General features: G+C 48.6%; 1 protein-coding gene across 9 annotated transcripts in view; it reads right to left on the bottom strand.

The window, feature by feature from the left end:
- Nucleotides 1-26,780, bottom strand: part of TCOF1 (treacle ribosome biogenesis factor 1) — a 437,876-nt gene that overhangs the window by 176,577 nt on the left and 234,519 nt on the right. For 7 of the 9 annotated variants that reach the window (XM_069199543.1, XM_069199548.1, XM_069199545.1 and 4 more), the window contains 2 exons: nucleotides 12,759-12,950; nucleotides 4,558-4,740 (listed from right to left, as the gene is read on the bottom strand). In XM_069199543.1, coding sequence (XP_069055644.1) covers nucleotides 4,558-4,740; nucleotides 12,759-12,950 — 375 coding nt within the window. The remainder of the gene's footprint in view (nucleotides 1-4,557; nucleotides 4,741-12,758; nucleotides 12,951-26,780) is intronic. The other 2 variants (XM_069199544.1, XM_069199547.1) reach the window with 1 other exon arrangement.

Here is a 26,780-nt window from a genome sequence, read left to right as displayed (position 1 = left end):
GGTAGCCACCACCTGGCAAGGGAGAGGCCACCTGGGGGTCGCTCCTGCACTGGAGGTCGGATCCTTCAGGCCCTGGGGGCTGCGGGTGTAGAGTCTTTACCAGCCGTCGGATCTTAGAAGCAGGCAGTCGCGGTCAGGGGGAGCCTCGGGATTCCCTCTGCAGGCGTCTCTGTGGGGGCTCGGGGGGGCAACTCTGGCTACTCACGGTCTCGCAGTCGCCGGGGAGTCCTCCCTGAAGTGATTGTTCTCCACAAGTCGAGCTGGGGGCTTCGGGTGCAGAGTGTCAAGTCTCACGCTTCCAGCGGGAAACGCAAATTGTTTCAAAGTTGCTTCTTTGTAGCAAAGTTGCAGTCTTTGGTGAACAGAGCCGCTGTCCTCAGGAGTTCTTGGTCCTTCTAGATGCAGGGCAGTCCTCAGAGGCTTCAGAGGTCGCAGGTCCCTGTGGAAAGCGTCGCTGGAGCAGTGTCTTTAGAAGTGGGGAGACAGGCCGGTAGAGCTGGGGCCAAAGCAGTTGGTGTCTCCGTCTTCTCTGCAGGGTTTTTCAGCTTAGCAGTCCTCTTAGGTTGCAGGAATCTAATTTCCTAGGTACTGGGGAGCCCCTAAATACTCAATTTAGGGGTGTGTTTAGGTCTGGGGGGGCAATAGCCAATGGCTACTGTCCTTAAGGGTGGCTACACCCTCTTTGTGCCTCCTTCCTGAGGGAGGGGGGCACATCCCTAATCCTATTGGGGGAATCCTCCATCTGCAAGATGGAGGCCTTCTAAAAGTCAGAGTCACCTCAGCTCAGGACACCTTAGGGCTTGTCCTGACTGGCCAGTGACTCCTTGTTTTTCTCATTATCTCTCCTGACTTGCCGCCAAAAGTGGGGGCTGTGTCCAGGGGGCGCATCTCCACTAGCTGGAGTGCCCTGGGGCATTGTAACACGAAGCCTGAGCCTTTGAAGCTCACTGCTAGGTGTTCCTGCAGGGGGGAGGTGTGAAGCACTTCCACTGAGAGCAGGCTTTTGTTTGTCCTCAGAGAGCACAAAGGCCCTCACCACATGGGGTCAGAAACTCGTCTCTCAGCAGCAGGCTGGCACAGACCAGTCAGTCCTGCACTGAACAATTGGGTAAAATACAGGGGACATATCTAAGATGCCCTCTGTGTGCATTTTTTAATAAATCCAACACTGGCATCAGTGTGGGTTTATTATTCCGAGAAGTTTGATACCAAACTTCCCAGTATTCAGTGTAGCCATTATGGAGCTGTGGAGTTCGTTTTTGACAGACTTCCAGACCATATACTCTTATGGCTACCCTGCACTTACAATGTCTAAGGTTTTGCTTAGACACTGTAGGGGCATAGTGCTCATGCACCTATGCCCTCACCTGTGGTATAGTGCAACCAACCTTAGGGCTGTAAGGCCTGCTAGAGGGGTGACTTACCTATGCCACAAGCAGTGTGAGGTTGGCATGGCACCCTGAGGGGAGTGCCATGTCGACTTAGTCATTTTCTCCCCACCAGCACACACAAGCTGGCAAGCAGTGTGTCTGTGCTGAGTGAGGGGTCCCTAGGGTGGCATAAGACATGCTGCAGCCCTTCGAGAACTTCCCTGGCATCAGGGCCCTTGGTACCAGGGGTACTGTAAGGAAATGCCTCCTTGGCATGGTTGCCCCCTGACTTTTTGCCTTTGCTGATGCTATGTTTACAATTGAGTGTGCTGAGGCCTGCTAACCAGGCCCCAGCACCAGTGTTCTTTCCCTAACCTGTACTTTTGTATCCACAATTGGCAGACCCTGGCATCCAGATAAGTCCCTTATAACTGGTACTTCTAGTACCAAGGGCCCTGATGCCAAGGAAGGTCTCTAAGGGCTGCAGCATGTCTTATGCCACCCTGGAGACCTCTCACTCAGCACAGACACACTGCTTGCCAGCTTGTGTGTGCTAGTGAGGACAAAACGAGTAAGTCGACATGGCACTCCCCTCAGGGTGCCATGTCAGCCTCTCACTGCCTATGCAGTATAGGTAAGACACCCCTCTAGCAGGCCTTACAGCCCTAAGGCAGGGTGCACTATACCATAGGTGAGGGTACCAGTGCATGAGCATGGTACCCCTACAGTGTCTAAACAAAACCTTAGACATTGTAAGTGCAGGGTAGCCATAAGAGTATATGGTCTGGGAGTCTGTCAAACACGAACTCCACAGCACCATAATGGCTACACTGAAAACTGGGAAGTTTGGTATCAAACTTCTCAGCACAATAAATGCACACTGATGCCAGTGTACATTTTATTGTAAAATACACCACAGAGGGCACCTTAGAGGTGCCCCCTGAAACTTAACCGACTGTCTGTGTAGGCTGACTAGTTCCAGCAGCCTGCCACACCAGAGACATGTTGCTGGCCCCATGGGGAGAGTGCCTTTGTCACTCTGAGGCCAGTAACAAAGCCTGCACTGGGTGGAGATGCTAACACCTCCCCCAGGCAGGAGCTGTGACACCTGGCGGTGAGCCTCAAAGGCTCACCCCTTTGTCACAGCCCAGCAGGGCACTCCAGCTTAGTGGAGTTGCCCGCCCCCTCCGGCCACGGCCCCCACTTTTGGCGGCAAGGCTGGAGGGAACAAAGAAAGCAACAAGGAGGAGTCACTGGCCAGTCAGGACAGCCCCTAAGGTGTCCTGAGCTGAGGTGACTCTGACTTTTAGAAATCCTCCATCTTGCAGATGGAGGATTCCCCCAATAGGGTTAGGATTGTGACCCCCTCCCCTTGGGAGGAGGCACAAAGAGGGTGTACCCACCCTCAGGGCTAGTAGCCATTGGCTACTAACCCCCCAGACCTAAACACGCCCTTAAATTTAGTATTTAAGGGCTACCCTGAACCCTAGAAAATCAGATTCCTGCAACTACAAGAAGAAGGACTGCCTAGCTGAAAAACCCCTGCAGAGGAAGACCAGAAGACAACAACTGCCTTGGCTCCAGAAACTCACCGGCCTGTCTCCTGCCTTCCAAAGATCCTGCTCCAGCGACGCCTTCCAAAGGGACCAGCGACCTCGACATCCTCTGAGGACTGCCCCTGCTTCGAAAAGACAAGAAACTCCCGAGGACAGCGGACCTGCTCCAAGAAAAGCTGCAACTTTGTTTCCAGCAGCTTTAAAGAACCCTGCAAGCTCCCCGCAAGAAGCGTGAGACTTGCAACACTGCACCCGGCGACCCCGACTCGGCTGGTGGCGATCCAACACCTCAGGAGGGACCCCAGGACTACTCTAAGACTGTGAGTACAAAAACCTGTCCCCCCTGAGCCCCCACAGCGCCGCCTGCAGAGGGAATCCCGAGGCTTCCCCTGACCGCGACTCTTTGAATCCAAAGTCCCGACACCTGGGAGAGACCCTGCACCCGCAGCCCCCAGGACCTGAAGGACCGGACTTTCACTGGAGGAGTGACCCCAGGAGTCCCTCTCCCTTGACCAAGTGGAGGTTTCCCCGAGGAACCCCCCCCTTGCCTGCCTGCAGCGCTGAAGAGATCCCTAGATCTCCCATTGACTTCCATTACAAACCCGACGCTTGTTTCTACACTGCACCCGGCCGCCCCCGCGCTGCTGAGGGTGAAATTTCTGTGTGGGCTTGTGTCCCCCCCGGTGCCCTACAAAACCCCTCTGGTCTGCCCTCCGAAGACGCGGGTACTTACCTGCAAGCAGACCGGAACCGGGGCACCCCCTTCTCTCCATTCTAGCCTATGTGTTTTGGGCACCACTTTGAACTCTGCACCTGACCGGCCCTGAGCTGCTGGTGTGGTGACTTTGGGGTTGCTCTGAACCCCCAACGGTGGGCTACCTTGGACCAAGAACTAAGCCCTGTAAGTGTCTTACTTACCTGGTTAACCTAACAAATACTTACCTCCCCTAGGAACTGTGAAAATTGCACTAAGTGTCCACTTTTAAAACAGCTATTTGTGAATAACTTGAAAAGTATACATGCAATTTTGATGATTTGAAGTTCCTAAAGTACTTACCTGCAATACCTTTCGAATGAGATATTACATGTAGAATTTGAACCTGTGGTTCTTAAAATAAACTAAGAAAATATATTTTTCTATATAAAAACCTATTGGCTGGATTTGTCTCTGAGTGTGTGTACCTCATTTATTGTCTATGTGTATGTACAACAAATGCTTAACACTACTCCTTGGATAAGCCTACTGCTCGACCACACTACCACAAAATAGAGCATTAGTATTATCTCTTTTTACCACTATTTTACCTCTAAGGGGAACCCTTGGACTCTGTGCATGCTATTCCTTACTTTGAAATAGCACATACAGAGCCAACTTCCTACAGGTACCAGTTACAAGGGACTTACCTGGGTGCCAGGGCTGTGCCAATTGTGGAGACAATGGTACATTTTAGGTGAAAGAACACTGGTGCTGGGGCCTGGTTAGCAGGGTCCCAGCACACTTCTCAGTCAAGTCAGCATCAGTATCAGGCAAAAAGTGGGGGGTAACTGCAACAGGGAGCCATTTCTTTACACGTTTGTACAAAGAGTGTTCCACTTCTTCCTCAGCAGCATGCAGCTAAGGCCAGACCTACCTGCATGTCTTCCTCACTGTCTGATGATTCGCTGCTCCCCGAGCTCTCAGCCTGCTGAACAGCATTTCCAGGAGACTTTGAAGGAGTGGCTGCCTTTACAGGTGAAGCAGACACTTTTTTGGGAGTCACGGTAGAGATTTTATGCTTGTTTGACGTTGGGGTTGCTTTTGGTAACACTTTAGTCTAAAGTTTAAAAACAAACAAAAAAATCATAACTGGAGAAATGTTTCTTCCACACTAACAGAAATTAAAATACAATTAACGACTAGTGAATTCTTATGATGAAACTAGGGTTAAATATATTTACTAAACTACTTACCAAAAGGAAGAGATTTAATAATGATCATTCAACGTATTGCAGGTGTACTATAGATAAGATACTAGCACCTACGACTCAAAACCGCACAAACAACTTTAGATTACTCAGTTTGACAACACAGAATAAAACATGACAGCCACAGAGGAAAAATAATTTAGAAGGGTCACCCAAACATATCAATAGTGTTCAAACAGTCATAGTGTAATAAGAATGTTAAGTTGGCTTGAATCCTGGTCATAACTGTAATAAGGAGAGATTATTAAAACATTGTAAGGAAATGCCTCCTTGGCATGGTTACGCCCTGACTTTTTGCCTTTGCTGATGCTATGTTTTGAATTGAAAGTGTGCTGAGGCCTGCTAACCAGGCCCCAGCGTTCTTTCCCTAACCTGTACTTTTGTTTTCACAATTGGCACACCTAGGCATCCAGGTAAGTCCCTTGTAACTGGTACCCCTGGTACCAAGGGCCCTGATGCCAGGCAAGGTCTCTAAGGGCTGCAGCATATCTTATGCCACCCGGGGGACCCCTCACTCAGCACAGAAACACTGCTTGCCAGCTTGTGTGTGCTGGTGAGGACAAAACGAGTAAGTCGACATGGCACTCCCCTCAGGGTGCCATGCCATCCTCACACTGCCTATGCAGTATAGATAAGTCACCCCTCTTGCAGGCCTTACAGCCCTAAGGCAGGGTGCACTATACCATAGGTGAGGGCACCAGTGCATGAGCACTGTGCCCCTACAGTGTCTAAGCCAAACCTTAGATATTGTAAGTGCAGGGTAGCCATAAGACTATATGGTCTGGGAGTCTGTCAAACACGAACTCCACAGCACCATAATGGCTACACTGAAAACTGGGAAGTTTGGTATCAAACTTCTAAGCACAATAAATGCACACTGATGCCAGTGTAAATTTTATTGTAAAATACACCCCAGAGGGCACCTTAGAGGTGCCCCCTGAAACCTTAACCAACTACCAGTGTAGGCTGACTGGTTTTAGCAGCCTGCCACACTCGAGACATGTTGCTGGCCACATGGGGAGAGTGCCTTTGTCACTCTGTGGCTAGTAACAAAGCCTGCACTGGGTGGAGATGCCATCACCTCCCCCAGGCAGGAGCTGTAACACCTGGCGGTGAGCCTCCAAGGCTCACCCCCTTTGTTCCAGCACCACAGGGCATTCCAGCTAGTGGAGTTGCCCGCCCCCTCCGGCCACGGCCCTACTTTTGGCGGCAAGGCCGGAGGAGATAATGAGAAAAACAAGGAGGAGCCACTGGCCAGTCAGGACTGCCCCTAAGGCAACCTGAGCTGAAGTGACTCTGACTTTTAGCAATCCTCCATCTTGCAGATGGAGGATCCCCCCAATAGGGATAGGAATGTGACCCCCTCCCCTTGGGAGGAGGCACAAAGAGGGTGTAGCCACCCTCAGGGCTAGTAGCCATTGGCTACTAACCCCCCCAGACCTAAACACACCCCTAAATTCAGTATGTAGGGGCTCCCCAGAACCTAGGAACTCAGATTCCTGCAACCTAAGAAGAGGACTGCTAAGCTGAAAAACCATGCAGAGAAGACGGAGACAACAACTGCTTTGGCCCAAGCTCTACCGGCCTGTCCCCCCCCCCCCCCCACATTCTGAAGAAACTGCTCCAGCGACGCTTTCCCCAGGACCAGCGACCTCTGAATCCTCAGAGGACTGCCCTGCTCTAAAAGGACCAAGAAACTCCAGAGCACAGCGGCCCTGTTCACCCAAGACTGCAACTTTGTTTCCAAAGAAGCAACTTAAAGACAACTGCGTTTCCCGCCAGAAGCGTGAGACTTGCGACTCTGCACCCGACGCCCCCGGCTCGACTTGTGGAGAACCAACACTGCAGGGAGGATCCCCCGGCGACTCAGAGACTGAGTAACCAAAGTTGTCCCCCCTGAGCCCCCACAGCGACACCTGCAGAGGGAATCCCGAGGCTCCCCCTGACCGCGACTGTGATTCCCAGATCCTGATGCCTGGAAAAGACCCTGCACCCGCAGCCCCCGGGACCTGAAGGATCGGAACTCCAGTGCAGGAGTGACCCCCCGGAGGCCCTCTCCCTTGCCCAGGTGGTGGCTACCCCGAGGAGCCCCCCCCCTTGCATGCATCGCTGAAGAGACCCCTTGGTCTCCCATTGATTCCTATTACAAATCCGACGCTTGTTTGCACACTGCACCCGGCCGCCCCCGTACTGCTGAGGGTGTACTTTCTGTGTGGGCTTGTGTCCCCCCGGTGCCCTACAAAACCCCCTGGTCTGCCCTCCGAAGACGCGGGTACTTACCTGCTGGCAGACTGGAACTGGGGCACCCCCTTCTCCATTGAAGCTTATGTGTTTTGGGCACCTCTTTGACCTCTGCACCTGACCGGCCCTGAGCTGCTGGTGTGGTAACTTTGGGGTTGCTCTGAACCCCCAACGGTGGGCTACCTTGGACCCAAATCTGAACCCCGTAGGTGGTTTACTTACCTGCAAGAAGTAACAATTACTTACCTCCCCTAGGAACTGTGAAAATTGCACTGTCTAGTTTTAAAATAGCTATATGTGTTATTTGAAAAGTATATATGCTATTGTGATTATTCAAAGTTCCTAAAGTACTTACCTGCAATACCTTTCATGCAAAGTATTACATGTAGAATTTGAACCTGTGGTTCTTAAAATAAACTAAGAAAATATATTTTTCTATACAAAAACCTATTGGCCTGGATTTGTCTCTGAGTGTGTGTTCCTCATTTATTGCCTGTGTGTATGTACAACAAATGCTTAACACTACTCCTTTGATAAGCCTACTGCTCGACCACACTACCACAAAATAGAGCATTAGAATTATCTCTTTTTGCCACTATCTTACCTCTAAGGGGAACCCTTGGACTCTGTGCGTACTATTCCTTACTTTGAAATAGTGCATAAAGAGCCAACTTCCAACATTGGTGGATCAGCGGTGGGGTACAAGACTTTGCATTTGCTGGACTACTCAGCCAATACCTGATCACACGACAAATTCCAAAAATTTACATTAGAAATCGATTTTTGCAATTTGAACTATTTTTCTAAATTCTTAAAAGTCCTGCTAGGGCCTTGTGTTAGTCCCTGTTAGCATTTCTTTTAGAGTTTAAAAGTTTTGTGAAAGTTTGAATTAGATTCTAGAACTAGTTTTAGATTCTTAAAAAGTATTCCAACTTTTAGAAACATAATGCCTGGTGCAGATGTGAATGTGGAGGAACTCGACCTCACACCTTACCTCCATCTTAAGATGAAGGAGCTAAGGTCACTCTGCAAACGTAAGAAAATCACAATTGGCTCAAGACCCTCCAAACAACAGCTCAAGGAGCTTTTGGCAGAGTTTGAAAAAGCCAACCCCTCTGAGGATGACAACACAGAGGATGATGATCGTGACTTAGAGGAGAATTCCCCTCCTCCAGTCCTACTTAGGGAGAACAGGGCCACTCAAGCCCTGTCTCCAAGTATACTAGTCAGAGATGCTGCTTCCCTCACAGGAGGGACCAGCACCTCTGAAATCACTGAGGATAACTCCAGTGAAGAGGACATCCAGTTAGCCAGGATGGCCAAAAGATTGACTTTGGAAAGACAGATCCTAGCCATAGAAAGGGAAAGACAAGAGATGGGCCTAGGTCCCATCAATGGTGGCAGCAATATAAATAGGGTCAGAGATTCTCCTGACATGTTAAAAATCCCTAAAGGGATTGTGACTAAATATGAAGATGGTGATGACATCACCAAATGGTTCACACCTTTTGAGAAGGCTTGTGTAACCAGAAAAGTAAGCAGATCTCACTGGGGTGCTCTCCTTTGGGAAATGTTCACTGGAAAGTGTAGGGATAGACTCCTCACACTCTCTGGAAAAGATGCAGAATCTTATGACCTCATGAAGGGAACCCTGATTGAGGGCTTTGGATTCTCCACTGAGGAATATAGGATTAGATTCAGGGGGGCTCAAAAATCCTCGAGCCAGACCTGGGTTGATTTTGTAGACTACTGAGTGAAAACACTGGATGGTTGGATTCAAGGCAGTGGTGTAAGTAATTATGATGGGCTGTACAATTTATTTGTGAAAGAACACCTATTAAGTAATTGTTTCAATGATAAACTGCATCAGCATCTGTTAGACCTAGGACCAATTTCTCCCCAAGAATTGGGAAAGAAGGCGGACCATTGGGTCAAGACTAGGGTGACCAAGACTTCCACAGGGGGTGACCAAAAGAAAGGGGTCACAAAGCCTCCCCAGGGGAAAGGTGTTGAGACATCCAAAAGCAAAAATAGTAAAGAGTCTTCTTCAGGCCCCCAAAAACCTGCACAGGAGGGTGGGCCTAGAGCCTCTTCACAAAACAATTTTGGGTACAAGGGTAAAAACTTTGATCCCAAAAAGGCCTGGTGTCGTAGCTGTAATCAGCCTGGACACCAAACTGGAGACAAGGCCTGTCCCAAGAAAAGTACCACTTCCAACTCCACTCCAGCTAACACTGGAATGGCTAGTCTCCAAGTGGGATCAACAGTGTGCCCAGAGCAAATCAGGTGTCACACTGAAGCTACATTAGTCTCCGAGGGTGGGGTGGATTTAGACACTGGCTGCCTGGCATCCTAACATGCAAAAATACAGGCAGCAGCTCTTAATTAATGGGACAAGTGTAGAAGGCCTGAGGGATACAGGTGCCAGTGTCACCATGGTGACAGAAAAACTGGTTTCCCCTGGTCAATACCTGGCGGAACAAACTTATCCAGTCACCAATGCTGACAATCAAACTAAAGTACATCCCATGGCTATGGTAACTTTAGAGTGGGGAGGGGTCAATGGCCTGAAACAGGTGGTGGTCTCCTCAAATATCCCAGTAGACTGTTTGCTTGGAAATGACCTGGAGTCCTCAGCATGGGCTGAGGTAGAACTGAAAACCCATGCAGCCATGCTGGGTATCCCTGAACTGGTGTGTGTCAAGACAAGGGCACAGTGCAAGGCTCAGGGTGAAAAAGTAGAGCTGGAGTCTGGAAAAAGGGCCCAGCCTACCAAGAGGAAAGGAAAGACAGCTGGGAAACCAGCTGCAACACAACAACAAAAAGAGAACCTCTCTTCTCAGGAAGAAGTTCTGCCCTCTGAGGGAACTGAGCCTATGGAGTTGGAACCTTATCAGGTTGAGCCCTTAGGCCCAGGGGGACCCTCAAGGGAGCAGTTGTTTAAGGGGCAAGAAACCTGTCCCTCTCTTGAAGGCCTTACGCAGCAAGCTGCTGAAGAGTCCAATGGCAAGAAAACTGGAACACATAGGGTCTATTGGGAAAATGGACTCCTGTACACTGAGGCAAGAGATCCCAAACATGGTGCCACTGGGAGAGTGGTAGTGCCTCAGGAGTTCAGAGAGTTCATACTGACCTTAGCCCATGATATTCCCCTTGCTGGGCATTTGGGACAAACCAAGACGTGGGAGAGACTAGTCAACCACTTCTACTGGCCCAACATGTCCCAGAAAGTTAAGGAGTTTTGTGTCTCCTGTACCACCTGTCAAGCCAGTGGTAAGACAGGTGGACATCCAAAGGCCCCCCCCTCATTCCACTTCCAGCGGTGGGGGTCCCCTTTGAAAGAGTGGGTGTGGACATAGTGGGTCCACTTGAACCTCCCACAGCCTCAGGGAACCAATACATACTGGTAGTAGTGGCTCATGCTTCCAGATACCCTGAAGCAATTCCCCTTAGGTCAACTACTGCCCCTGCAGTAGCCAAAGCCCTAATTGATATTCTTACCAGAGCGGGTTTCCCTAAGGAGGCGGTTTCTGACAGAGGTACAAACTTCATGTCAGCTTACCTGAAACAGATGTGGAAAGAGTCTGGGGTGACTTATAAGTTCACCACACCATATCATCCACAAACCAATGGCCTTGTTGAGAGATTCAGCAAGACATTGAAGGGCATGATCATGGGGCTCCCTGAAAAACTGAAAAGGAAATGGGATGTCCTCTTTCCATGCTTGCTTTTCGCCTACAGAGAGGTGCCACAGAAGGGGGTAGGGTTTTCCGCCTTTGAGTTTGTCTGGCCATACTGTATGGGGACCACTGGCACTTGTTAAAGAGGCTGGGAGAGACCTCTCTACGAGCCTAAACAAGATGTGGTGGACCATGTGCTTGGCCTCTGCTCAAGGATGTCTGAGTACATGGAAAAGGCATCCAAAAACCTTAAGGCCAGCCAACATTTCCAGAAGTTGTGGCATGACCAAAAGGCTGCAAAAGCCCTTGCTCTGGCACGAAACTGCACAAAGGAAAGGGGTGTGACCACTCCCCTGTATCACCACCCCATGAGTGGGGCCTAGATCTTTTCCAGGTGGCCACTTGATTCTGTCATCTTGAAATACAGATGGGCAGAGGCCCCTGGGAGCATCTGACTGGTCAGATTTGGCAAATGACAGTGACACACTCTGATAGGTGGACACCTTGCAAAGTGACCAAGCCCCCTTTTGGGCTATTTAGGGACTCACTTGCAGTAGGTCCCCAGATTCGGCATGCAACACTCCACCAGGACTCCTCTGCAATGACCTCTTCTACTCCTCACCACCGGAACCGCTGCTGGACTTCACAGGAACCGAACAAGAGTGCAACCCCGAGACGGCCTCTCCTTGCAACATTGTTTCTGCAGATCCTGTCAACAACTTGCAACACTTCAAAGGCTGTGCACCCTCTGAATAGGGCAAGATTTCAGCTGCACCAAAGAAGCAAGACGGAATCTCCCCTGGAGTGAAGGAGTCACTCCCCTGAATCCGCAGACACCTAAGGCAATGACATACAGCTACTGGGATCTGCTGTCCTACTGCCAGTGGGTTGCTCGTGGGCCCTCCGATTGCTTCTGCTGGCTCTCCTGTCTTCTTAGGGTCAGCCCGATTCCCATCAGGGTCAAGTCCCCAGGACCTTGCTCAGCCTCTTCAGCTCTGCAAATCTGCCAAAGCTCCAGTTGCATTTTCTTGGTGGTGGTCCTCTGGACCACTGACAAGTCTGCAATCCAGTGACCATCAAGGGACAGCTCTTAGGCGACTTCAGGGGCTCCCCTGCAATTCCTGGACTCCGCAGATGGACTTCATCCACCACAGTCGACCTGGATCTTCACCCACAAAAGGATGGGCATTGCCTCCTGCCCCACATGGACACTTCTGCGTGGACAGGACACTGTCCCCATATTTGCATGTCCTCTTCATCCAGAATGCACTGCTGGGTTCCACCGGCCTTGGAACTGTTCTTGCAATATTCTTTTTAGGAGTCCCCCATGTTGGCCTATGGGACGACCAGGTAACTTACCTCTGATCTCCTGGTTGCTGGGGGTTTTCTAGATACTTACCTCTTGGAGTTCCACACTCTCCCAGCCCTTGGCTAACTACTCCATATCCTCTGGTGGGAGACCCATTGTCGCATTCCACTTTAGTATATGGTTTGATTCTCCCTCCCCAACTCCTGTAGGTTCCTTGCTATTTTATGCTATTTCCTAGTACTTACCAGTGTATATTTGTGTGTAGCTATCTCCAGAGGGGGGTTTGATGTTCCTGTAATAAAGTACCTTTATTTTTGCAACACTGTGTGGTTCCTTTCATGTGTGAGAAATTATTGTGTGACTACAGTGGTATTGCAAGTGCTTCACACTCCTCCTAGGTAAATCTTGGCTGCTCACTACAGCTACCACTAGGGAGCCCTGGCCACTTAGACACTAACACTAACTTATAAGGGTTGCCTGGACCCAGTATAAGGTGTAACATAGGTGTCCACCACATACTGGGCCAGCCTTCCTTCAAATGTTTACTGCATGCAAATCTAGAAAGCAACCCCAATGCTTGACAACATTTTTACAGACAAAATAAACAGAAGAAAGAATGCATGTCTTAGGTACGTACTGTGGCTATCTGTTCCTCTTCATCATCATCATCATCTGAGGACCCGCTGCTTTCAGAGCTTTGTGCTGCTTTCGATGCAATCTTTGCAGGGGTTGACTTCTTAGTCAATGCATCTGGTTTGGAGACTGGTGAAACAATTTTTCCCTTGGTGGATATAGGGGTGGTTGACACTGTTTTGGTAGCAGGCTTTGGCTGAAACAAAAAATAAATAAAATTGTAAGTACTTACGTGAATGCTAGCCTTGACTGGAGCAGACCCAGCCACGGAAAATTTACAAAACAGATTTTTGCCTAACTTTCTGCTAACCTAGTTGAAACGTACAAGCACGTAAGTGATTACATTGTTGTTTGATTGGGCGGAGTCAAATGGCTTAAATTGGGCAGGAGAGAAGAATCTGGTTTGTGAATCCCTTCTTTTAAGGATAACCTTGCGGTATGTCTAAATGCTAATTTTGGGCTCCACGTCTGGGAGGCTAAAACCACTGGCATCAGCCTTCAGACACGGTGACAATCTTCCCGTGTCTCCTGACCTTTCCAGGGGCATCCCCAAACATCTGTAGGATTACAAACAGTAGGTATTTTCACTCCACAGCAGTCTGTAACCTCTGACTGTTCAACTATTCTCGTATTGTGAGTAGCCATGCAGAACATACTTAATACAAAATGCCACTCCGGAAGGGCCCTGGCTCCTTGGTCCCAATTCTGGCCTCATTTTTAGTGCAGTCATGAATTGCTGTTATCCAGCACGGAGAAAGTATCTCACAGAGAAGAGATGTCCAGTGCTGTAGTACACCGCAGTATTAGCTGCTAATATTTGTCATTATGGGTTCTAGAGCATGAGTCATCCGTTGGTCAAATGGTTAAGATCACAGCAGTTCAAAATCGCACAGAAAATTGAAACCGGCAGCTATGGGCAATACCTAAAATATCTGCCATCATCTGTGTCTATGTTGGACCTGCTGCACTAAGAGGCACCCTGCTGCATATGCTGAATACAAACTTGCTCTGTTGCACAATGGCTATAGCCACTATCTTACGCTCTTCAAGCAAATGCTTTAACAGGTACTAATGCTCTTCCATTGTTGATGCACATGCCTTTTGAGAAGTATTGTATCATTTGTTTCTACGTCCAACTTTTCCATGTGTCTATCTTTTTGTTCCCTCAGTCATAACGGAACCTTGTGATCAGACTGGGATTTATTAACCTTTTAATAATTATAACTATGGTGTAACGCAGCAACACATGGGGCTGATAAGTGGGATCCTGCGGTGCAGGGCATACTTTAGCACAATCAGAGGCATTACAAACCTTGTTGAGGCCACCTTCCTACACGTGTCTGCACCTATTTGAGAGACTCCTGGCAACAGAGCTAGGACTAGTTCTTTCTTTCCAGAGGGGCGAGTAGTTAAATCAGGAAACAGGAGTCCTCCTCATTCTCTTAGGCCTGCACCCTAGGCGGGTGTGCTGCCCTGTGCTTTGCAGAATGAAATGAGTCTCACATCTGGAAAAAAATCATCTGCTTGATACTAGTTTTTAAATCTGTCAGACTTTTCCATATGCATGTTTGAGGGTGTGTGATGCTATGTGTTCAGGTCAAACTGTATTCTGTTAGCCTGAGTGGGTTGAATCAATGTGCTCTTGTGGCCATATTTTCTGGAAATATAGTGGGAACCTAAATCATGCACAGAAGAACAGGTTACTTACCTTCCGTGAAGTTCTTTTTGGTTGATTATCTAACTGCAGATTCCTAACCTTTAAAATATCCCAGGGCACCAAAGGATTTAACTACAATACTCCCGCACATCAGTAGGTGGAGTCATGCAGTTCCACGTGGACTCTGTTCCGTAAGTGATGATGGCACCACATATAAATCTCACCCCAGTGGCTGAAATCAGTTTCTTTCTGGACTCTGTCCATGCCTTTGGAAGTAGGGCCCAATAGTAGTCAGAGGTACCAGTGTGCAGATTACTAAATTGGGACCTTCTGAGATGAAAAAGAGACCATTTGTAGGAAGCTGGCTCTCCATTTAGTATACCAAAATGAGGTATACTGTGCAAAGAGTCCAAGGGTTCCCTTACAAGCGGACAGGGGCTTTCTTTAGCTATCTTAAGATGCTCCTTCAGGGGATGGTGTGGTCAAGCAGCCTTAGGCTTATCAGAGAGGAGTGTTATACATCTGTTATAGGTGCACAGTCAAACGATGCACATGACTCAAGCATATACCTTTATATATATGTAATTTCAAGAATGAATACAATCAGATAAGTAGGTTCTGCAATAGAAATTTACATGTTTCAAAAGTCGACAGTGCAATTTTATGAATCTGCAAAGTTACCCTATGGAGGGAAAACATATACAGCAAACAGTTACTCAACAGCGACTTACAGGACACATTTTTCAGACTTAAGGTGAGTGTGAGCAGAGTCCTAGGCCACACCAACAGGTCACATAAGGTCCGTGGAGAGCTGGGTTCTTAGTTGAAACATTTCTCCTCCCCTCCCCTCCACACCCAACCACATACACGCACTTTTTGCCTGTTTTTTTAAAATGCAACTTCGACTGGAGGGCACTGCGTTCCTGCTAACCAGGTCCCCAGTGCCAGTATTCCTTCCTTAAAACAAGACTCCTGGCCACTGAATTCCCAAGTGACTAGGCCCTTCAGCCCCCTATAAGTTCCTAGACGATGGTACCCCAATGTATTTGGCGATTCACAGACATAGTAAGTGTCCTGGGAAGCAATTATAAATTCATATGCTGGATACTGGTCACTGCGAGTACCCCAGCTACATGATGGCTTCTCTGAATCCTGGGATGTTTGGTATTAAACATCTCAGAATAAACCCTCACTGAACCCAGTGGTGGTTTTATTAAAAAATACACATAAAGGGCACATTAGAGGTGCCCCCTGAATACCTACCAACTACCAGTGTATTGACTGACTATTCCTGACCAGTCTGGCCACCAGAGCCGTGTTTATGCCCCCCCCACCCCCATGGTGAGAGCCAGCACTCTCAAGGAACAGACAAAAGCCTGCACTGGGCATAGGTGCAACCTCCTCTCCCAGGCAGGTTGCACATTCTAGGGCAGGGTAACTTCCAAGGCCTTGCCACCTTTGTAATGTGATCCATGTCTCTCCAGACGGTGGAGATGACCAACCCACCCCTGTCCAGGTCCCACTTTTGGCAGCAGCACAGGCAAGAAAATTTGTTAAATTAGGAGGAGTGTTCACTTCATGCCAGTCCCACCCCCTAAAGTGGACACTAATTTTAAAATCCCTCCTTGTTTGAAAGGAATTAGGCCACTAGGGTTAGGGTTATGCCCACTTCCCAGCAGAAGTAGTCATAAGAAGGGTGCACTCACCCTAAAGGTGGTCAGCCCATTGGCTACCACCTGGCCCACCCTGTAACACCCTTACAATAAGTATTTAGGTGGTACCCCTGAACCCTAGAACTCAGATTTCAACAACCTAAGAAAACCCGGACAAAGAGTTGCAGCCACAGAACAGGAAAAAAAAGGAACAGCTGACTTGTACCCAGCCCCTCCGGCCTGCATCATGACCTAGACGAATCCTGCACAAAAAAGCCAAATCGTCCAGGCTTTAATAAAGACTCGAGTCTCCCATGGACAGCGGACTTGCCCTGCAAGAAGAAACCACCAAAGAAAAGGCACTGCAGCTGCTGGGCCCCAGGAACCTCTACACCAGAAGTGAGTACTACACTTCATGTTCAGGACCCAAGGTGAAGCCAACCGACTGTGCCAATGCAGGCCCCCAAGCCACCCAGAGACCAAGTCCAGTGTGTTCTCGCGCATTTTGGACTCCAAGACTCCTGCAGTCTCTACTCTCAGGCTCCCTCTCCCACAGGAGTATGAAGAGAAAAACCAGACAGCTACAGCAACCACTGCACCCGTGACCCCCACCCCTGACCCCAGCAGAGGTGGGTCATCAGTGACAACATCCCCAGGCTCCTAGGAGCCCGAGTCCACCCTGGGTCAACTCATGCTGCATTCCCCCGACACCTACAGCCTCAACATACAGGACCCAATGACCTCAAGTGCTCCTGGATGTGAAAACCTGACGTCTAAAGACACCCCTGCATCTGTCACCCCTGGGCACAGGGTCGAGGACCAAAGGTGCACCTATGTCCCCGAGTACCCCAAGTCCACTACCTACCTGCATATTGTCACTGACTGCCTTCCTAGCCAGAGCCTGCAGTCTGTCTTCCCGAGGCCCAAACGCCCATAGGAAACCATTGGGCATCCGATTCCTTAGTGCACACCTCTTCACCCCACCACTGCAGTACCACTCAGTGTGACCTGTTGGTGTGGTTCTGATCTGTGCCCAGTACTTACCTTAACTCCCTGAGATTGGCCTCATAAGTTGTTAACCCTGTGTTTGCTGAACATTGTTTTCCTCCATAGAATAACATTGGGAAGAACTCTGAAAATTCCTCTACTTCTGAAACTGCAAAATATTTATGCTTAAAAGTCTACTTACCCAATTACAAAGCTCTTGGGTTTGAAACTTGTATATAAAAAAATTATTTTTCTATATTGGTCTCAGATTTATTATTTGAGTGTGTGTCTCATTTAATACTTATCACTATCCTCTGATAAGCCTGCTTGCCCACACTATCACAGAATAGAGCATTAGTCCTATCTACTTTTGCCTCTGCAAAATGAATTGGGGATCCACCGGAATCTCTGTACACTGCACTTCATTTAAGTACACTATACAGAAAGTCAGCTTCCTATAGGAAGGCACTGGGCGGCAGGGTGCAGACGTGTAGTTTAGCATCTGGTGCCCTCTTGAAGTCAATGGTGATCGGTCTGTTTAGAAATGTGCTGCAGGTAGAGACTTTTGGGTGTGTGTGTGTGTGTGTGTGTGGGGGGGGGGGGGGGGCATCCAGGTGAAACCAGTAAGGGGGTTCAAAACATGAGGTGCTCAGGGACATTGGGACAAATTTGGTTCTCTTTTCCTGGGTCCAGAGGTGTCCACAGACGTCTGGTTTCTGTCACTGAAGGCTATCATGGTAAAGGGGCCTGCAGAAAGAGGCTGCAGGCATGGTCTTGGGGTCCAGTCCAACAGAAACACGTGGGCTCAGGTCTCACAAGGCTGGGGGACATAGGGACACCCTTGGTCCTCTTCTTTTCAGTCCAGGGCGGCCGGGTGCAGAGGTGTCCTGAGGCATCAGGTCTTTGTCTCTGGTCACTTTCATTCGAGGGGGGCCTGCACAAAGAGGCTGCAAGTGTCGTCAGGAAGGTCACAGTTGGGAGACCCAAGGTCTCTGGAGGGAATGGGGACAATGCTGGCACTACTGGCCCACTTAGACTTGGGCTAAGGGACAACTGTGCAGTGGTGCTTTCCGGTATCTGGTTTTGGTGGTCCAGAGTCCTCACAGTTCTTCTTGGGTGCCTGGAAGATGCAGGGGAGTAGCTCTGCTACTCAGAGTTCCTGGTTCTAGGGTAAACGTCCTGGGCTTCTGGAGAGACAAGCAGCTGCAGGACCAGGCGTCTGTTGCAATTGTCGAAGTCAGCAGGCAGGATGGCGCAGAGTCAGTGTCTTTACCTTGTCCTTTCTTTATTCAGGTCAGCAGGATCTGATTTCCTGGTGGAAGGGGCCCCCCCACAAATACTGAATTTAGAGGTGTTATGAGAGTGAGAGGTAGTAGAAAATGGGTTATTTACCCCTTATATGACCACCTCCTGTGGGAAGTGCGCATAACCCTATCACAGAGTTCCTAGTTCTGCCATCATAAAGATGGCAGACTCACATTTTGTGTCCAAACCAGTCAGCCCACCTTACGGGGTGGCACTGGCCTGAAGGTGGACTTGTCTCTGACTACTAATTTTCCCACCTGTCCAGGCACCAAGTGGGGCTGGGGTCAGCATCTCACTCTGAGGGAAGCCAGATCTGCATACTAATGGCAGTGGGCTATTATAAGCCTCCTGCCTTGGAATGGAGATTTGCAGGTCATCCTGTTGGGAGGGGTGAGCAACACCCTTGCCATGGCAGGATTTGTTGCGGACTGTTCAAGAGCGGAGGCTCTCACCCATAGGGATCAGAAACGTGTCTGTTGGTGGCAGGCTGGCTAAAACTAGTCAGCCAGCCAGCACACAGGTAAATGGTAGGTTTTTCAGGGGGCACCTCTAAGGTACCCTCTGGGTGCATATAATAATAAATCCAGTATTGGAATCAGTGAGGGTTTATTAATATGAGATGTTTGATACCAAACATCCCTACTTAGAGGTCGGACATCATTTAGCTGGGGAACTCGTATTGACCAGTGACCTGCACATGCACTTAAAACTGATCACTTAGTAGATCTAAGAATAAACAAAGCCATAGCAGGGGCATATCTGCTCTTTCAGGTATGTACACACAAATGTAATATAATGGACCCTGCCTTAGGGCTATAAGGCCTGCTGTAGGGGTAACTTAGAAATATTTCACGCAGTGTTAGGTGTCATGGCACACAGGCTGTAGGCCATATTGTGTTTATTTTTTAGCTGCAGTAAGACTAGCAGCCTGAAATAGTCTGCATGAGCTAAGTGAGGGATCCCCGAGGGTGACGCAATAAGTGCTGCAGCCCTAGGAGACCCTCTTTGGTACCCATGCCCTAGGTACATGGGATACCTTTTACTAGGGATTTACAGGGGGCAAAGGTATTGGCAATTGGGGACAATTGTACAGTTTTAGGGAAAGAGATCTGGCAATGGGGACCTGGACAGCAGTAACCCATAACCCTCTTAATCAAAATTGCATCATACATCAGACTAAGTGGGGGGTGACTGTCAAAAAGGATACTTTCTTACACCATTCGACAGAACCCCAATGGAGGGCAGTGTGGAATCTGCAGTTAGATACACTATCCACAACAAAGACCATTACAGAGGGTAAGTTGTTCTTCTGATTGAATCCTTCTAACAGCAGATTCCTCACCTTTAGAACTGATTCCAAATCAGTACTGTGATAAGTTGGCGGGCCTGTGGAAGGACTCGGATCAAAAAGTTGTGCAGAAGTGACAAGGTGAAATGTCCATCTGGTCAGACCTGGCCATCAAGGCAGTAGTGCTTTGTGAACATGTGTACAGACACATCGCAGCCCGACAGATATCAAGAATGGTAGCAGCCTTGGCGGAATGAGCCCATATTCCCTCCAGAGGCTGCTTGTTGGCCATTGTGTAGCAGATCTTAATGTAGATAAAACACCACCTCGAAAGAGCCTTTTTATGAACCACATTGCTTTTCTTTGCCCCAGAAACCCCACAAAAAGGAGATTGTTCACCCGATAGTCTTTGGTGTATCTGATGCAAAAGCTTAAAAAGCTCTTTTGGGGGTCCAACTAAAGGAGTCTCACCTCCACTTTCGAGGGTGAGGTAGAGTAAAGAACGCTGGAATGGATTGCTCACTGTGAAAAGCATAGACTTTTGGTAAAAAAAAAAAAAAAAAATTAAAAAAAGGACCCTGGTCCTCAACATCACTTTTTCTAGGAAAAAGGTGGTGTAAGGCATTTGCACCAAGAGAGCTTGGAGTGCGCTTACCCAGAAGCCAAAGTCACTGCAGCTAGAATCACTGTCTTTAGAGCTGTGCATTGGTTTGAATTGTGTGCACATGAGGAAAGTGAGGACCCAAAAAGTGCTATGGAGAAAATAAATTAATCAAATCTTTAGGAGTCTCATTACAATGGGAGATTTGAACAAGAACGGTTAGTCTGATGAATGCAGAAAGGCCAACAGGTCCAACAGATACACTTTAACGGTGCCCCATGCAAGTCCTTGCTGGACTCCAGAGATGAAAACGACCAGAAGGACATATGACACTTTGTCTTGCAATTGATCAAAGCTGTCAGTGCAAGTTACAAACTTACCCCAGCATCTGGTGTAGACAGTCTTAGTAGAAGGGCACCTTGCCGCCAGGATACTTTGGGAGGAAGATCTAATACAGTTTACTGCCGCCACTCAATAGCCACGCACAGAGATGAAAATGTGCATGTTCGGGTGCAAGACTTTGCCCAGGTGCTGCAACAGGAGCTCCTCCCGTAGCCTAACTGGAGAACAGATGTTCATTCCCAGACGTCCCAGGTACCACACTCTTGTCCAATTCAGCATCATTAGGATGGCTGGGGCCTGGACGTACCGGATCTCCAGAACTCGAGGCAGGAGAGAACGGCAGAAAGGTGTACAGGAGTCCTATGCTCTTCTCTGTCCAGGATGCACCTCCAAGAAAGAGCCTTCTTGGAAATTTCAGGCCCAAACGTCTTGACATTGCATTGACTCGACAGTGGCAAAAATATCTACATAGGGTTCTCATGGTTCTCTCCACTACTGGATGATGCCCTGGGCTGACTCAGGTTGTAACTTCTATTCGTGATCCACCAGTCACTGCCAGCTGAGCTAGTCTGCCTTGGTGCACTATTTCAAAGTAAGGAATAGTATGCACAGAGTCCAAGGGTTCCCCTTACAGGTAAGATAGTGGCAAAAAGAGATAATTCTAATGCTCTATTTTGTGGTAGTGTGGTCGAGCAGTAGGCTTATCAAAGGAGTAGTGTTAAGCATTTGTTGTACACACACAGGAAATAAATGAGGAACAGCACTCAAAGACAATTCCAGGCCAATAGGTTTTTGAATAGAAAAATATATTTTCTTAGCTTATTTTAAGAACCACAGGTTCAAGATTTACATGTAATACTTCAAATGAAAGGTATTGCAGGTAGGTACTTTAGGAACTTTGAATTAGCAAAATAGCACATACAGTTTTCACATAAATGACATAGCTATTTTAAAAGTAGAAACAGTGCAGGAATAGTTTGAAGTGGAACCTTTCTTGGGACAGGCCTTGTCTCCAGTTTGGTGTCCAGGCTGATTACAGCTACGACACCAGGCCTTTTTGGGATCAAAGTTTTTACCCTTGTACCCAAAATTGGATTGTGAAGAGGCTCTGGGCCCACCCTCCTGTGCAGGTTTTTGGGGGCTGTAAGGAAATGCCTCCTTGGCATGGTTGCCCCCTGACTTTTTGCCTTTGCTGATGCTATGTTTACAATTGAAAGTGTGCTGAGGCCTGCTAACCAGGCCCCAGCACCAGTGTTCTTTCCCTAACCTGTACTTTTGTATCCACAATTGGCAGACCCTGGCATCCAGATAAGTCCCTTGTAACTGGTACTTCTAGTACCAAGGGCCCTGATGCCAAGGAAGGTCTCTAAGGGCTGCAGCATGTCTTATGCCACCCTGGAGACCTCTCACTCAGCACAGACACACTGCTTACCAGCTTGTGTGTGCTAGTGAGGACAAAACGAGTAAGTCGACATGGCACTCCCCTCAGGGTGCCATGCCAGCCTCTCACTGCCTATGCAGTATAGGTAAGACACCCCTCTAGCAGGCCTTACAGCCCTAAGGCAGGGTGCACTATACCATAGGTGAGGGTACCAGTGCATGAGCATGGTACCCCTACAGTGTCTAAACAAAACCTTAGACATTGTAAGTGCAGGGTAGCCATAAGAGTATATGGTCTGGGAGTCTGTCAAACACGAACTCCACCGCACCATAATGGCTACACTGAAAACTGGGAAGTTTGGTATCAAACTTCTCAGCACAATAAATGCACACTGATGCCAGTGTACATTTTATTGTAAAATACACCCCAGAGGGCACCTTAGAGGTGCCCCCTGAAACTTAACCGACTATCTGTGTAGGCTGACTAGTTTTAGCAGCCTGCCACAAACCGAGACATGTTGCTGGCCCCATGGGGAGAGTGCCTTTGTCACTCTGAGGCCAGTAACAAAGCCTGCACTGGGTGGAGATGCTAACACCTCTCCCAGGCAGGAATTGTCACACCTGGCGGTGAGCCTCAAAGGCTCACCTCCTTTGTGCCAACCCAGCAGGACACTCCAGCTAGTGGAGTTGCCCGCCCCCTCCGGCCAGGCCCCACTTTTGGCGGCAAGGCCGGAGAAAATAATGAGAATAACAAGGAGGAGTCACTGGCCAGTCAGGACAGCCCCTAAGGTGTCCTGAGCTGAGGTGACTCTAACTTTTAGAAATCCTCCATCTTGCAGATGGAGGATTCCCCCAATAGGGTTAGGATTGTGACCCCCCTCCCCTTGGGAGGAGGCACAAAGAGGGTGTACCCACCCTCAGGGCTAGTAGCCATTGGCTACTAACCCCCCAGACCTAAACACGCCCTTAAATTTAGTATTTAAGGGCTACCCTGAACCCTAGAAAATTAGATTCCTGCAACTACAAGAAGAAGGACTGCCCAGCTGAAAACCCCTGCAGCGGAAGACCAGAAGACGACAACTGCCTTGGCTCCAGAAACTCACCGGCCTGTCTCCTGCCTTCCAAAGATCCTGCTCCAGCGACGCCTTCCGAAGGGACCAGCGACCTCGACATCCTCTGAGGACTGCCCCTGCTTCGAAAAGACAAGAAACTCCCGAGGACAGCGGACCTGCTCCAAGAAAAGCTGCAACTTTGTTTCCAGCAGCTTTAACGAACCCTGCAAGCTCCCCGCAAGAAGCGTGAGACTTGCAACACTGCACCCGGCGACCCCGACTCGGCTGGTGGAGACCCGACACCTCAGGAGGGACCCCAGGACTACTCTGATACTGTGAGTACCAAAACCTGTCCCCCCTGAACCCCCACAGCGCCGCCTGCAGAGGGAATCCCGAGGCTTCCCCTGACCGCGACTCTTTGAACCTAAAGTCCCGACGCCTGGGAGAGACCCTGCACCCGCAGCCCCCAGGACCTGAAGGACCGGACTTTCACTGGAGAAGTGACCCCCCAGGAGTCCCTCTCCCTTGCCCAAGTGGAGGTTTCCCCGAGGAACCCCCCCCTTGCCTGCCTGCAGCGCTGAAGAGATCCCGAGATCTCTCATAGACTAACATTGCGAACCCGACGCTTGTTTCTACACTGCACCCGGCCGCCCCCGCGCCGCTGAGGGTGAAATTTCTGTGTGGACTTGTGTCCCCCCCGGTGCCCTACAAAACCCCCCTGGTCTGCCCTCCGAAGACGCGGGTACTTACCTGCAAGCAGACCGGAACCGGGGCACCCCCTTCTCTCCATTCTAGCCTATGTGTTTTGGGCACCACTTTGAACTCTGCACCTGACCGGCCCTGAGCTGCTGGTGTGGTGACTTTGGGGTTGTTCTGAACCCCCAACGGTGGGCTACCTTGGACCAAGAACTGAACCCTGTAAGTGTCTTACTTACCTGGTAAAACTAATCAAAACTTACCTCCCCTAGGAACTGTGAAAATTGCACTAAGTGTCCACTTTTAAAACAGCTATTTGTCAATAACTTGAAAAGTATACATGCAATTTTGATGATTTGAAGTTCCTAAAGTACTTACCTGCAATACCTTTCGAATGAGATATTACATGTAGAATTTGAACCTGTGGTTCTTAAAATAAACTAAGAAAAGATATTTTTCTATATAAAAACCTATTGGCTGGATTTGTCTCTGAGTGTGTGTACCTCATTTATTGTCTATGTGTATGTACAACAAATGCTTAACACTACTCCTTGGATAAGCCTACTGCTCGACCACACTACCACAAAATAGAGCATTAGTATTATCTATTTTTACCACTATTTTACCTCTAAGGGGAACCCTTGGACTCTGTGCATGCTATTCCTTACTTTGAAATAGCACATACAGAGCCAACTTCCTACATTGGTGGCAGCGGTGGGATACAAGACTTTGCATTTGCTGGACTACTCAGCCAATACCTGATCACACGACAAATTCCAAAATTGTCATTAGAAATTGATTTTTGCAATTTGAAAAGTTTTCTAAATTCTTAAAAGACCTGCTAGGGCCTTGTGTTAGATCCTGTTTAGCATTTCTTTTAGAGTTTAAAAGTTTGTAAAAGTTTGAATTAGATTCTAGAACCAGTTTTAGTTTCTTAAAAAGTATTCCAACTTTTAGAAGCATAATGTCTAGCACAGATGTGAATGTGGTGGAACTCGACACCACACCTTACCTCCATCTACAGATGAGAGAGCTAAGGTCACTCTGTAAACTAAAGAAAATAGCAATGGGCCCCAAACCTACCAAAGTACAGCTCCAGGAGCTTTTGGCAGAGTTTGAAAAGACCAACCCCTCTGAGGATGGCAACTCAGAGGATGAAGATAGTGACTTGGAGGGAAATTCCCCCCCTCCAGTCCTACTTAGGGAGAGCAGGGCTTCTCAAGCCCTGACTCCACAAATAATAGTCAGAGATGCTGGTTCCCTCACAGGAGGGACCAACAACTCTGAAATCACTGAGGATAACTCCAGTGAAGAGGACATCCAGTTAGCCAGGATGGCCAAAAGATTGGCTTTGGAAAGACAGATCCTAGCCATAGAGAGGGAAAGACAAGAGATGGGCCTAGGACCCATCAATGGTGGCAGCAACATAAATAGGGTCAGAGATTCTCCTGACATGTTGAAAATCCCCAAAGGGATTGTAACTAAATATGAAGATGGTGATGACATCACCAAATGGTTCACAGCTTTTGAGAGGGCTTGTGTAACCAGAAAAGTGAACAGATCTCACTGGGGTGCTCTCCTTTGGGAAATGTTCACAGGAAAGTGTAGGGATAGACTCCTCACACTCTCTGGACAAGATGCAGAATCTTATGACCTCATGAAGGGTACCCTGATTGAGGGCTTTGGATTCTCCACTGAGGAGTACAGGATTAGGTTCAGGGGGGCTCAAAAGTCCTCGAGCCAGACCTGGGTTGACTTTGTTGACTACTCAGTGAAAACACTAGATGGTTGGATTCAAGGCAGTGGTGTAAGTAATTATGATGGGCTGTACAATTTATTTGTGAAAGAACACCTGTTAAGTAATTGTTTCAATGATAAACTGCATCAGCATCTGGTAGACCTAGGACCAATTTCTCCCCAAGAATTGGGAAAGAAGGCGGACCATTGGGTCAAGACAAGGGTGTCCAAGACTTCAACAGGGGGTGACCAAAAGAAAGGGGTCACAAAGACTCCCCAGCAGAAGGGTGATGAGACAACCAAAACTAAAAATAGTAAAGAGTCTTCTACAGGCCCCCAAAAACCTGCACAGGAGGGTGGGCCCAGAGCCTCTTCACAAAACAATGGGTACAAGGGTAAAAACTTTGATCCCAAAAAGGCCTGGTGTCATAGCTGTAAACAGCATGGACACCAAACTGGAGACAAGGCCTGTCCCAAGAAAGGTTCCACTCCAAACTCCCATCCAGGTAACACTGGTATGGCTAGTCTCCAAGTGGGATCAACAGTGTGCCCAGAGCAAATCAGGGTCCACACTGAAGCTACTCTAGTTTCTGAGGGTGGGGTGGATTTAGCCACACTAGCTGTCTGGCCGCCTAACATGCAAAAATACAGACAGCAACTCTTAATTAATGGGACTAGAATAGAGGGCCTGAGGGATACAGGTGCCAGTGTCACCATGGTGACAGAGAAACTGGTTTCCCCTGGCCAATACCTGACTGGAAAAACTTACACAGTCACCAACGCTGACAATCAGAGAAAAGTACATCCCATGGCAATGGTTACTTTAGAATGGGGAGGGGTCAATGGCCTGAAACAGGTGGTGGTCTCCTCAAATATCCCAGTGGACTGTCTGCTTGGAAATGACCTGGAGTCCTCAGCATGGGCTGAGGTAGAGCTAAAAACCCATGCAGCCATGCTGGGTATCCCTGAACTGGTGTGTGTGAAAACAAGAGCGCAGTGCAAGGCACAGGGTGAAAAAGTAGAGCTGGAGTCTGGAAAAATGGCCCAGCCTACCAAGAGAACAGGAAAGTCAGTTGGGAAACCAACTGCAACACAGCAAAAGAAAGGGAACCTCTCTTCTCAGGAAGAAGTTCTGCCCTCTGAGGGAACTGAGCCTTTGGAACTTGAACCTTATCAGGTTGAGCTCTTAGGCCCAGGGGGACCCTCAAGGGAAGAGCTGTGTAAGGGACAAGAAACCTGTCCCTCTCTTGAAGGCCTTAGGCAGCAAGCTGCTGAAGAGTCCAAAGGCAAGAAAAATGGAACACATAGGGTCTATTGGGAAGATGGGCT

The sequence above is a fragment of the Pleurodeles waltl genome, chromosome 7 (genome assembly GCF_031143425.1).
Source record: "Pleurodeles waltl isolate 20211129_DDA chromosome 7, aPleWal1.hap1.20221129, whole genome shotgun sequence".
NCBI classification, from domain to species: domain Eukaryota; kingdom Metazoa; phylum Chordata; class Amphibia; order Caudata; family Salamandridae; genus Pleurodeles; species Pleurodeles waltl.
The sequence above is the reverse complement of the archived record's forward strand: the minus strand, read 5'-3'. Positions and strand labels throughout refer to the sequence as shown.